This window comes from Protopterus annectens, chromosome 2.part1 (assembly GCF_019279795.1).
Source record: "Protopterus annectens isolate FY-2018-M chromosome 2.part1, PAN1.0, whole genome shotgun sequence".
Lineage (NCBI taxonomy): Eukaryota > Metazoa > Chordata > Ceratodontiformes > Protopteridae > Protopterus > Protopterus annectens.
Window position 1 is genome coordinate 567669648 of NC_056729.1, and position 14480 is coordinate 567684127.

The following is a 14480-nucleotide window of genomic DNA, read 5'->3' on the forward strand; positions in this document are numbered from 1 at the left end:
ACAAAGCTAAGTCTATGCAAACTGTTAAAGATTTCTTACAAGTGCGGCCACCTAGATTCAGTAGACACTGGCCTACAAAAAAACTGGTCCTTTCCTTTGTCAGACAGAGCTTAAATGGGCAAATCCAGACGCCCTAAGGGTTCCAGGTACCAAGCTCAAGACTCCTACAGGTCAAAGCAATGGGGTGCATCCACCTCCAAATCTAGAGGAGAAAAAGCGCAAACCTACAGAAAGCAATCCCAATGACTTCCCTCTGCCTACACCAAGCACTTATCTTTTGGCAGCACCCATAGGGGAAAATTAGCACTTTTTGCTCAAAATTGGCAGTTAATAACCCAGGACAAGTGGGTACTGAACATCGTATCACAGGGATACAGATTCCATTTCCACACTCTGCCATTGACAAATGGTTGGCCATACCTGCCAAAAAACCAATGGGCAGAGGCTCAGAAACAGGTTACGTCCCTCATGGATAATGGGGGCTATTCAGACAGTACCTGAACAGGAAAAAGGACAAGGTTTTTACTCTATTGTTCTTGGTACCCAGAAAGAACAAGGCCTAGCGGCCAATACTGGATGTATCGATTTTGAACACATACCTGGACATTCCAAAATTCAAAATGCTCACTTTGCAACAGCTTCTGCCCTTGCTGGGCAAAAATGCTTGGCTGGTGACTTTAGACTTAAAAGAGGCATACCTGCATGTCCCAGTAAGACAGTCGTATAAAAGATACCTTCGATTCAAGGCTGGCTTAATGCATTACCAATTCTCTGCACTGCCCTTTGGCTTATCTACTGCGCCTAGGGTCTTTACAAAGTGCCTGGCACCAGTAATTGCATTTTTCAGACAAAAGTATTCAAATATATCCTTACTTGGACGACTGTCTCATTCAAGCAGAGAACAAGGACACTCTTCTACAACACTTGGCGTTTGTGAAAAGGCTTCTAGCATGCCTAGGGTACACAAATGAAAAGAAATCACAACTGGCGCCCTCTCAGAAGATACATTCCTGGGTGCAAGCTTGCATACAACTGCCTAGATGGCTTACCTCATGCCAGACAAAGGCAACTGACTACTTACTTCAAACTGATGGCAGTAAAAACCCAGTCTTCTGCAAGACGAATTCTGCAGGCTCTGTGCTTCATGGCATCCTGCATCCTACTAATTCCATATGCAAGACTGCATATGAGGAAACTTCAATGGTACCTAAAAGGTTTATGGAGTCAGCATTCACAGAGTCTGGAAACAATGATTCCTCTCATCCCCTGCCTGCAACAGAAGTTTCTGTGGTGGGCAAAGACCTGTCACCAAAACATGGGATGGCCCTTCACTCTACCCCCTGCCAGCCAAACCTTAACTACAGACAAATAAGATTATGCCTGGGGGACCCACATGGCAGGAAGATGCATTCAGCGCATATGTGCACCAAATCAAATGCATCTACATATCAACCAGAAAGAGATGCTAGCCGTTCAAAATGCCCTATCAGCATTCAAGGACTTAACTCATCCAGGACAACTACTAATAAAGACGGACAACCACAGGCATGTGGTATATGAACAAGCAAGGGGGGCACACACTCATACCCCCTTTGCAGATTAGCCATGGCACTGTGGGACACAGCTTTGACCTTCCAGATAAATCTTCAAGCTCAATTCCTGCCAGGAAAACAGAACACTCTGGCAGACTATTTAAGCAGAAACCTTATAGATCCTCACGAGTGGAAACTAAATCCACAAGTATTCAGCATGAAAACAGAGAAATGGGGGAGCCCAGACCTAGATCTGTTTGCCTGTCCTCAAAATTATCAACTGAAAAGATTCTGCACAAGGACTTATCACAAACAAGCATGGAAAGTAGATGCCCTATCTTTCAGTTGGAAAAACCTGTCTGTTTACTCCTTTCCTCCTCTACCTCTTCTACCCAAGGTGGTCCTAAAAGTGAGACAAGAGAAGCCAAGGATGATATTAATTGCCCCGGACTGGCCCCACCAATACTGGTACCCAATCCTAATGAACTTGTACCCAGCTAGGACCTTACCTCAGAGACCACAACTACTGTCCCAGCAAAACATTCAGATCCTGCACAATCAACTACGGACTCTGAACCTGGCAGCATGGCTAATCATGTAATTATACCAACGACACCTCTCAGTAAAGCTGCGATGGATGTCATTTTGGAAGCCAGAAGGCCTAGTACTAGAAAATCTTATGCTGACAAATGGAAGAGATTTTGTGCTTGGAATCCAGCACAAGAAACTGATACAGCAGAGCCACATATTCCTCAGATGTTACAATACTTAAATGAGATGCTTGACGAAGGCTTATCTTTCTCATCAATCAAAATCAATGCCTCTGCCATTTCGGCTCATTACAATACAGAGCCACCAATCTTTTCTCATCCCTTACTAAAGCAGCATCTTAGAGGAGCCAAAAACCTAAGGCCTCCTAGAAGATCACCATTACCTGCATGGGACCTCAGTTATGTTTGGAAAAGCTCACCCTGCCTCCATTTGAACCATCCGCTACCGCTGATATAAAGTTCTTGTCATGGAAGACAGCTCTGCTACTTCAGCAAGAAGGGTTTCAGAGCTACAGGCCCTCATGGCTAATAGAGCCTTTTATCATATTTTACCCAGACAGGGTGTGTCTGAGGATAAATCCTACTTTTATGCCTAAGGTGGTTTCCAGTGTGGCTCTTAATCAAACAATCCATCTGCCAACTTATCGAAATTCGCAGAACAAAGGGGAGAGAATTCTGCATTCCTTGGACGTACACAGACAGCCAAGATTCTACATGAGCAGGACAAATGGTCTAAGAAAAACTGAGCAATTACTACTGTCCATATGCTGCAGGATCAGAAGAAAAGGCTATCTCAAAGCAGACAGTTTCAAAGTGAATATGCCACTGCATCCGTTTCTGCTACTCACACCATGGTAAACCTGTGCCCAAGGGCATTAGGTCTCATTCCACCAGAGCTGCAGCTACTTCGGCAGCCTTTCTCAGAGGAGTACCAACCAAAGACATTCTAGAGGCTGCTACTTGGAGTTCTGTTCACACCTTTACAAAGCATTACCATGTGCCTCTCTACTCTAAGTCCAGGGCAGGCTTTGCCACTGCTGCAGGGCCTTATAGCCTCACCTAAAGCTGTTTAGCTCCATCCTCCCAACCATAGCTTTGGGATTCTACCCAAATGTAATGACTGCAACAGTGAAACAGGAAGAACATAGTACAGTTGTGTACACTTACCATAAATGCAGATGTCAGAGTGTATTCACTGTTGCAGTCCGGGTTACCCTCCCACCATCCCCCTGTCATTCTACATTTTATCTTTCCTTCTGTATCTTCTACAACCTATGTGGTGTGTTTGCTTGATGAAAGTAAAGTTTATATTGATGCATGTTTATAGATGTGTGTGTGTGTATATATATATGTATATATATATATATATATATATATGTATATATATATATATATATATATATATGTATATATATATATATATATATATATATGTATATATATATATATATATATATATGTATATATATATATGTATATATATATATATATGTATATATATATATATATATGTATATATATATATGTATATATATATATGTATATATATATGTGTATATATATATATATATATATATATATATATGGGTTCACTTCAATTCACTGAACTTTCAAGTCACTGACACCATTTCACTGAAATTCATTTCACTGAAACTTCATGTCACTGAAAGTTCATTTCACTGACAACTATTATTAGCAATAAAATGGAATATTCCCCCTTCCCCACTGTAGTGCGACCCTGGAGTTAGAATATATAGTCCACTTCATTTCATATGATATTCTTACGTTTTGATATAATATTGCTTAGTAAAAGAAAAGTAAGTGGAGGCTGCCCACAACCCCGATGTGGGGGGCTCTGCCCCCCACACACCCCTAACTATATATTCTAACTCCAGGGTCGCACTACAGTGGGGAAGGGGGCATATTTCATTTACTTTGTAATAATACTTGTCAGTGAAATGAAGTTTCAGTGAAATGAATTTCATTGAAATGGTGTCAGTGAAATGAAAGTCAGTGAATTGAAAGTTCAGTGAATTGAAGTGAACCCATATATATATATATATATATATATATATATATATATATATATATAATAATACTACCTATTTGGGGACACCTGACATCGAGGGCAAGAAAAACTAAAGTAAATGGCGTCTGCTGCATGTTTTATACCCCTGATGACCTGACGTCATGGAAGAGAAGACAGCAACCGACACAGGACCTAAGACTTTGGAATTCAGGCCGACTGAGGGCAACCTGCCAGCAGATTACCCAAATGTAATGACTGCAACAGTGAATACACTCGAACATCTACATTTATGGTAAGTGTACACAACTGTACTTTCTCTGCACTGCCCTTTGGCTTATCTACTGCGCCCAGGGTCTTCACAAAATGCCTGGCACCAATAATTGTATTTTGCAGACAAAAGAAACATTCAAATTTACCCTTACCTGGACGATTGCCTAATTCAGGCAAAAATCAAGGACACTTCTAAAACATCTGGCATTTGTGAAAAGGATTCTAACTTGTCTAGATAGGGTACACCATAAATTAAAAGAAATCACAACTGGTACCCTCTCAAATAATTAGATTCCTGGGTGCAAGCTTGAATACATCTGCCCAGATGACTTACCTTTCACCAGAGAAACAAATTCAATTAATGACCTACTTTCAAACAAGTGGCCACAAAAACCCAGCTATCTGCAAGACAAATTCTGCAGGCCTTTGGGTTCATGGCTTCTTGCAATCTAATAATTCCATATGCAAGACTGCATATGAGGAAACTTCAATGGTACCTAAAAAGCTTATGGAGTCAACATTGTCACAGTCTGGAAACAATGATTCCTATCATTCCTTGCCTGCAGCAAGCGTTCCTATGGTGTGCAGAGACCTGTCACCAAAACAAGGGACCGTCATTCACTCCACCCCCTGCCACCCAGACCCTCACTACAGACGCATCAGCTTATGCTTGGGGGGGGTGCATCTGGCAGGAAGCTGCATTTGGAGCCAATGGAACCCAAATCAAATGCACCTACATATCAACCAGAAAGAGATGCTAGTTGTACAGAATGCTCTGACAGCCTTCAAGGACTATCTTCATCCAGGACAACTACTGCTAAAGACAGACAACACCACAGTCATGTGGTACATAAACAAGCAGTGGGGGTACCCATTCCTTCCCCCTTTGCAGACTAGCCATGGCTTTGTGGAACACTGCTTTGACTTATCAAATAACATCTACAAGCTCAATTCCTGCCAGGAAGGCCAAATACTCTGGCAGACGAACTAAGCAGAAATCTTATGGACCCACACGGATGGAAACTGGATCCACAAATCTTCAGCATGTTGACAAGAAAATGGGAGAGCCCAGACATAGATCTTTTTGCCTCACCCCAAAACTATCAGTTGGACAAGTTCTGCACAAGAATTCATCGCAAAAAAGCTTGGAAAGTGGGTGCTCTATCCTTCAGCTGGAGAAACCTATCAGTCTATGCCTTTCACCCCTCTGCCTCGCTCTCCAACTTCTTACTAAAAGTTAGACAGGAAAAAACAAAAACAGACTGGCCTCGCCAACACTGAGTTACCCACTCCTATGCAATATATGTTACACCTTCCTCCGTGGTACCTGCCTCATACCTTCCGTCTCAGCAGAACTATCAAATTCTGCACGCTCAGCTCCAAACTCTGAATCTTGCAGCACGGCTAATCAACTAATTTCACCAGTTACATCTATCTCAGCAAACGTGATGGATGTCATTTTGGAGGCTAGAAGGCCTAGTACTAGAAAATCTTATGCTGATAAATGGAAAAGATTCTGTGCCTGGAACCAGGCACAAGGAATCAGCACAGCAATGCCCAATATTCCTCAGATTCTGCAATATTTAACTTTGATGCTTCACAAGGGCCTGTCTTATTCTTCCATAAAAATCCATGCCTCTGCCATTTCAGCTCATTACAAGACGGAGCCCTCCCCTCTCTTCTCATCCCCTGCTCAGGCAGTATCTCAGAGGGTCCAACAATTTGAGACTTCCCTGCATGGGACCTCAATTTTGTGTTGGAAAAGCTCTCACCCTACCTCCTTTTGAGCCAGCTGCTGCTGCAGACATAAAATTCCTCTCTTGGAAGACCGCCTTTCTTTTAGCAGTCACTTCAGCTAGAAGGATTTCAGAACTACAGGCTCTCATGGCAGTGGAGACTTTTATTGTCTTTTACCCAGGTAGGGTGACACTCAGGATCAGTTCATCCTTTATGCCTAAAGTGGTATCTAGTGTGACTCTTAATCAGACTATTCATCTGCCAACTTTCTTCCCAAATCCACAGAACAAGGGTGAGTGGATTCTGCATTCATTGGATGTACACAGACAACTAAGATTCTACTTAAACAGGACAACAGCTCTAAAAAAATCTGAGCAATTAGTGGTAGCACTTGCTGCAGGGGCAGAGGGAAAGGCTATTTCAAAGCAGACTATTTCAAAATGGATAAGCCGTTATATTCATTTCTGCTACATGCACCATGGTAAACCTGTTACCAAGGGGATCAGATCCCATTCCACCAGGGCTGCATCAACTTCTGCAGCCTTTCTCAGAGGGGTTCCTACCAGAGACATTCTAGAAGCTGCTACCTGGAGCTCAGTTCATACGTTCACCAAATATTACCATTTACTTCTCTTCTCTAAATCCAAAGCAGGTTTTGCCACTGCTGTCCTGCAGGGCCTTATGGCTGCTCCTAATGCTGTACAATTTCATCCTCCCAACTATAGCTTTGGGATTCTACCCAAATGTAATGACTACAGCAGTGAAACACGAAGAACATAGGACAGTTGTGTACATTTACCATAAATGTAGATGTTCTAGTGTATTCACTGTTGCAGCCCGGGTTACCCACCCGCCAGCCCCCAGTGTTGTCTTTTACTATACCTCTTCTTTCTTTTACTATGCTCAAAAGTCTTTTTGTCGTGTATGCTTTTATTTGAAGGTATACTTGTGTTTTAAATTACATGCATTTGTATGTATATATATTTATATTTTGCTCCCCATTTCAGGGGCACCTGACATCTGGGGCAAGAAAAACTCATGAAAATGGCATTGGCTGTATGTTTTATACCCCTGACGACCTGACGTCATGGAAGAAGGGACAGCAACCGATGCAGGACCCAAGAGTTTGTTAATTAGGCCGACTGAGGGCAACCTACCAGCAGATTACCCAAATGTAATGACTGCAACAGTGAATACACTCTAACATCTAAATTTATGGTAAGTGTACATAACTGTACTTTTACTTAGTTTTGGTATTATTGCTGTAATTACTAAAATATTACTTGTAATATTAATGATTAAAAAGTGCAAGCAAAATCTCTAGTTTAGTGCATTTTTCATGGACTTTGGCTGAATATTTTTCTGTCTTCCACATTGACTTTTCAAGATACCAGTCAGTAATGTGAAATTCAGTCAGTTATGAAAGTATGAATTAGTGACCAATTAATATCACCACTGTATTACTGCCAAGATTATTGCCATATCACCATTGTATTGCCGCCAAGATTATTGCCATTTTGTTTACCTCTAATTAATCATAAACCACAGTGATTAAGGAAACTAGCTGCAAGCAGTGTTATGATGCCATAAACAAGAGATGTGGTTGTGGGTGTTGAACAGAAGTATAATTAGCTTAGCATACATCAGAAATTCTCGTAGATATTTAGGCATGTAAGGAATTCTTGTGCCTAGGCAGTGAGACTGTGGTATATTGGGGAGATGTGGCTGAGCTGACATTCAGCTGCAGAGAACTGCAGCTGTTATGAATTCCTTGAGTGTAGAGAAGAATGCTGCGCTATACTCAGAACTTCAGTAACCAAATGCACAGTGGGAAATTAGTGTCCGTGGGCCCCAATGCAACAAGAGACAGCAAGCAGTATGGCAGGGATCAGAAGCAGGCTGGCTAGTTGGCATGTCCGTGGCAGTGAAAATGCAGTGAACAATGGGCAGTGCCTTTATAATTGGTGGCAGTGGACCACTACCCCCTTCACAGTGTCTATGGAGCCTTACCTAAAATGCATGCTGGCGCATAAATGTGACCGCAGCAGGGTGCAAGATTTCCTCAGTGCTGTAGTACACTTCTGCATGTTGTAGTTACACAAGCATGTATTACACACTGAGCACAACGCTCACTACTTTTGCATCCATGCACTTGGGTTATTAAAGCTGTGGGCATGACTGTGTGCACTTCTGTTTGCCCACAGGGAATTTGTAACAGCCATATTTCTCTGCTGCTAAATGTCACTTCAGCCATGTGTCCCCAACCACTTGTACCACAGGGAAATGTCTTGCTACCTAGACATCTGAATTCATCATTGAGCCTTAATGAAGCCCTCGTAAATGCTGATTTTATTTGCTTTGGAATGTTGTCAGTTTGACACTTTTGATTTAGGTCACATTGGTTAATTTTATATAAACTTCTCAAATCCTTATATATTTTAAGTGGCACTAACTTGCCTTTTTTATTTAAAGGTTTAATATCAGCAGAAGACAGGAAGTATGGCACAACAAACCTTCATTTAGATGTATCGGATGCTGCCAATGTAATGGTTTATGTGGGCATTCCTAAAGGAGAAATTAATCACGAGGATGGTAAGTAATTGTGTTGAATACTAATTTTTATCCTGCTGCATTTTCCAAGTGGAAATTACAGAAGACAAATGTTATGGAAGAGACGGTGTAAAAGTTTGAACTGTAACATGCGAGCCTTTAACAGTTTGTTTCCTGCTGACTGCAGAATTTGAGAAATCAGTCTTTTTTTCCCTGCATTAATGCGCACTATGCTTTGAGCTGAGGCACATTTTTGATATGAGCAGTTTTGTATTCTGTTTTGTGTTATTATTTTTATAATTGGGATTAAATCTGTGTGATATCCTTCTTGTTCATATGTTGCAATATTCTTGTTGTGGAATTTCTTGCCCTCAGGTGACTCGTACGTTGGCTCCTATACAAAAGCTTCAGCTTGGCCGTTGCAGCTGCGTGGGATGTCACTCATAGGGCCATAAACCAGAGGCCTTAAATGTGACCTTTGCACGCACAATCCTCAGAACTTTTCAGCTGCAGACGACCAACTCGTGTGTTCACTCCTTCATATCGAATGTCTCAAAAAAGCTAAGTAACCCGTTGGGTTTTTTTTTCTTCATATCTTATTGTTATTGTTTAGGCTTGGTTTGTTGTAGCTATTTATAGCTGATGTCAGGGAAAAAGGGTAAATGCCAATGTGGGCGCCAGATACCCCATAAAGACTCCAATGATCAGTGTGTGTTTTGCTTAGGCTGAGAGCATGACCGTACCGCTTGTTCCATTTGCCAATCGTTTGTGCTGAAGACCCTACGCAGCCATCTGGCCAAGCTTAACCTTTATCTAGAAAACCAGTGCCTTAAGAGGTTAGCCCTAAGGATGGATCCTGCCTCGGAGGCAACATCAGAACCTCCACATAATAAGGCCAAGTTTTCCAGGCCCTCTTTTTCTGTCCCTCCGTTACCGGACGCCCTACCAGCTGCTGGTTTAGGAGGTGATGGACACCCTGTGGATCAGTCTACTTCAACGACTACCTTTGTGGAGGCCGTTGCTCAGCCAACGGCAGGCATGTCCTTGGAGCCGACACAGACTGTGGTCGAGGGGGAAACAGAATCTATAGAGCTTCTGACCTGGATCTCGCCTTCGGGCATGGTTACTATCCGACCCAATTCCAGGCCTGCTCCAACGTCTACCCCAGCAAAAAAGAAACAAAGCCAAGCATACCTCTTCCACTGCAGAAGGCCTACCTCCTGACTGGCAGTCCTTCACTTCTTCCCTGATGTAGGCCTTCATCCTCATCCTCCACTGATCTACCTTTGCTCAGCCCTAGGCCTGCTTCAGCCTCTTCCCTCCCCCCTGACATCTCAGGTTAGGGAAGAAGAGCATGATTCTTCATTCTCCTCTGAGGGAGTCCATATCTTACACCTCCCAAATTGCTTCACCCCAGGAATATTATTCTCCAGATGAAGAATATATAGAGGTAGATTCACCCCCCTGAGGATATCCTTTTGGTGAGACTATCACCAAAATGAAAGATGCATCAAATGGGATACCTCACAAATGTCTGATACCCAAAAGAGGTATTTTGAGCTTCTTCAAGTAGTATCCACCTCCCTTTCTGCTGTTCACCAGTTCTACCTACTTACCTAGATGCCATTAACTCTGCATCTAAGTTCACATTCACCTGCCCCCAAGTGACCAGATCGCTTTTACAAGGTGCCTGAAGAACAAAACTTCTTAATCAAACCTCCCCTGGCAGAGACCCAGCAGTGATTACCAACTACCCTGATAAGCAATCCGGACTCCTTCCCTCTGCCTCACTCCTACCCACAGATAAAGACAGTAAATCTATGGATAAGATAGGCAAGAAGATCTACACCTCCTCCACTTAGACTTTGAGCCATTAACTATCAGATGCATATGACCAAATATGCTCTGGACTTGGTCTTTCAAGCTTCTTCCATGCTAGCCACTATTCCTGACTGCCCCACTAAAGCTGACATCTACTCCAAACTTTCTTTGGCTACCCAAGTAGCAAGACACTCAATTAGATGCAGCTATGATGCTGCAAAAGCATCTGCTCACTGTGCAGCATCTCCTTCAGATGTTTGTCATGTTTCACTGTTGCAGTAATCACACTTGGGTTATTTGCCTGCAGGTAGCTCTTAGTCAGCCCGAATACCAGAGTCTTAGGATTTCTGCATCTGTTGCTGTCACTTCTTCCATGATGTCAGGTTGTCAGGGGTATAAAACAGGCAGCCAACGCCATTACATTAGTCTTTCTTGCCAAGCGGGAGCCCGAAGCAAAAGCAGTTCACAAGTGCCATTCGGCCACTACCTGAAATTTTCATTTTCGAGTTTGTAATTCTGAAGTCCTCTAAAGCTTACGTACCCCATTGGGGATCCTTTTTTCTTGCTCTAACCGATGTCAGAAAAAGTTAACAATTGTCTTGCCTGTGGAAACCAAATACCTCGGAGATTTTCATTCTTATTGCATCACCTGTTTAGGCCCAGACCATGACGTCCCTCGCTGTCTGATGTGAGAGTGTTCAATCTCGCCATTTGTTCTTACACACTGGTTCGGAGCCGATCCTTCCTCGGCTCCGAGTCAGCCGCATCGCAAAGCTCTGCATCTTAGAGAAGCTCGAGACCAGACTATATCCCACAATCCTCCCTGCCATTACTCAGATCTAGTTTGCTGCTGCAACAGATCGGATTGAGGAGAGCTCAGACCAGAGAAAAATTTGATAACTTTTTGCTTTTTTCAGATAAGCTGCTACTTTTTTTGTACAAATACGTTTCTAATAGTTAGTATAGAAGTGTGTGATTATTATTATAATATTTCTCATATTATTCTTAAGGCACCTTTTTGTGGCCTACCCTTTTTCTCTTGGTGTGGTTTTTGTTGAGTGTTCTTTTATACTTATATAGATATTTATTCTACATATATATAGAAATTAGTTATTGGAAGTTTTTTCTTGTTATTAACCTAGTAAAGTGTCTTTACTTCTACAGTTATGTCGGAGAAAGCAAAATCCGGCTTTAAAAGATGTCAGTGTGGGCAGAAAATGTCCATCACTGACAACCACGCGTCCTGCGTTTACTGTCTTGGCCCTCTCCACCTTCAAGAGGATTGCTCTATATGTCATTCCTTTAGTGGGAGGGTCATGACAGATAGACGCAGGAAGCTTATAGATAGAGGGTTGCTTAAACCTGCCTTTCAAGAGGCTTTAGACAAATCGGATCAGGCTTCTAAGTCCTCGAAGGGGTCGAAGATGTCGGAGCCCATGTCATCGGCTCCGAGTTCATCTTCGAAGGTTCGTTCGCCGGTTCCACAGACCTCTGGGCCGAGCGTCGAACATTTATCTTTCACTGAGCCCCAGATCTTGGAACCGGTGTCGGAGCTGCCGCCACCGTCCATTCTTCGGTCAGTGCCATCTTCGGCTCCTTCGACCCGTTCTTCCAGACCATTATCTGAGACAGATGTGGATCGTGTCATGCAGTAACTCATGGAAAACATGGCCCTTTCCAAGTTGATTGCAGTTTCCTCCCAATTGGTGTCGAAACTAGAAGGCCTCCCCATATCTCCAACAGGTCCTCCTTCGAGACCCATCCAGTTCTCGGAGCCGGGAGAGGATGACCTGATAATAGTGGAGCCCTCGGTGCTAAAACCGTCCATTGCACCATCGACACCATTGACTTCGACTACTTTGAACCGGTAGGTGAGTCGCGCAGCCGACTATCTCTCCTCGGTTCCGGGACCGCGAGTCATACCGACCTTTCGGTGCTGGCTCTCCCTCTTGGGGCCTCGGCGCAGACTGGCTCAGCTCCGTCCTCGCAGTCGGAGCCCACTGCCCCCGTGTCTGGGATGCTCCCGTGTTCTTCGGAACCGGGGGAGTCTTCAGCCCGGGGTTCAGGGGCTTTTGACCTTATGAGGAAGGTATTGTCTGCACAGACAACCACTTCATCAGAGGCGTCTTCTCCTTCCCCTTCCCCTAAAGGGCCGCTTTCTGTTTTTGCCCCCACGACTCATCCAAAGCATAGAGCCCCAGTGCCTCAGCCACCCCCAGAGGGTTCCCCATGTTCCTTGGAGGCCTCACCAGAAGCCCCCTCTGATGAGGTCCCGAGGAAACGGTTGTGCAAGAGGAGGCACATAGATTCCCCGCAGGAATATCTAACGTCTGACACCGACTTGAATGAGGCAGAGGGGTCCCCAAAATCCCCCTCTGAGGATGTGTCATTTGCGGACATCCTGGAGATTTTGAAACAGTGGGGTGATTGGCAGTCCCTAGCCCCCACTGAGGACGAGTCAGTACTGCTGAAGGCTTTTGGGGCTCAACCTTCTACCTCCTGGGTGACTCCGCCCTTCGATGAATTAATGGAATTGATTGCTCGAAGGGCGTGGGAGACACCTGACACAGTGGGAACCAGTCCCTAGAAAACCAAACAAATTTATCACCGCCCCCCAGGACAAGACTTATCTCACCAAGGGAGTTCCGGTCGACGCTATGGTGGTGGTGGCAGCCACGAAAAAGGAGATGTCTGAGTCTTCCTCATGTGTTCATCCTCCTAATAAGGATTCTAGGACTATGGACAGATACAGGAAGCGCGTTTTTAGTTCAGCGACTTTTTCCATGCATTCGCTAAACTATTTGACACATTTCGCACATCTGCAGAGGGATCTCATCAAGCAGCTGACAGATACCCTCCAGGGTAACACAGATGCTGTTTCAGATAAGGTAACAGCACAACATAACACCCTTACCTCCATAGTAAACTCATCCATGAGGCTCATCTTGTATGTGGCCGAAGGATCGAGTAGAGCTGCAGCTTCAGCGATTGCTGTTCGTAGACAATCCTGGATGCGGCTGCGCTCCTTTGTGGAAGCCTTCAAGTCTTCCTTTGCCAATGCCTCCTTTGATGGTGCCACACTCTTCGGGTCCAAGGTGAAGGAGACTCTGACTCGGTGTGAGCAAGAGGGAAAGACCCTGTCTGCTGTCGGGGTCCGTTTTTCCGCTCCAACTAGACCGTACCCCAAAGGGCAAACGAGGCGGGAAAATGTGGTTCCGTAAGAATCTGGGATCTTTCCAGGCCACACAGAGTGATACCCCCTCCAGAGGCGGGGGGGGTAGAAATGGAAGACGCCACCCCGGCGGCAGAGGGGGTCCGCATAACCAAGGCGACAGGGATACCGTCCCTGGGAAGCCTTTCCAGCACTCCTGAACTGAGGCTCGGCTGTCCTGCTCTGGAGGCAGTCGTGGGTCGCTTGGCTTTATACCCACAGGCCTGGCTAAATATTACTTCGGATTCCTGGGTAAAAAGCATTATAACCAGAGGATACAAAATCCCCTTCATATCAACTCCACCTCAACAAAGAAGGTTTCCAGATGTGCCATCCCATCTGCGAAGCCCAGCAGCTGTAGAAATTTCAAAGCTGCTCAAAAACAGAGTCATCCAACCAGTCCCGGCGGACCAGAGGATCCGGAACTTACTCAAGGTTCTTTTTAGTTCCAAAAAGGACAGGGACCTGGTGACCGATTTTAGATCTCAGCAATCTCAACACCTTCGTGAAGAAGGAAAAGTTCCGGATGGTCATTCTTCAATCGATCCTTCCATTTTTACAGAAGGACGATTGGATGTGCTCGATAGATCTCAAAGACGCGTACTGCCACATCAAAATGGCCAGACAGTCCAGAGATCACCTGCGCTTCCGGCTGGGAGCCAGTCACTTTCAGTTTCGAGCTCTGCCCTTTGGACTCACCTCAGCCCCCAGGGTATTCACCAAATGCATGGCAGTAGTTGCGTCTCACTTGAGGATTCCAGGTGATGTCCTTCAAGGAT

At 44.3% G+C, this 14480-nt stretch overlaps 1 protein-coding gene across 1 annotated transcript in view; it reads left to right on the forward strand.

Annotated features, from left to right (window-relative positions):
* The window catches only part of KDM3A (lysine demethylase 3A), a 2231127-nt gene that overhangs the window by 1696765 nt on the left and 519882 nt on the right, over nucleotides 1-14480 (forward strand). Inside the window, exon 23 of the mRNA XM_044063465.1 lies at nucleotides 8592-8711. Coding sequence (XP_043919400.1) covers nucleotides 8592-8711 — 120 coding nt within the window. The remainder of the gene's footprint in view (nucleotides 1-8591; nucleotides 8712-14480) is intronic.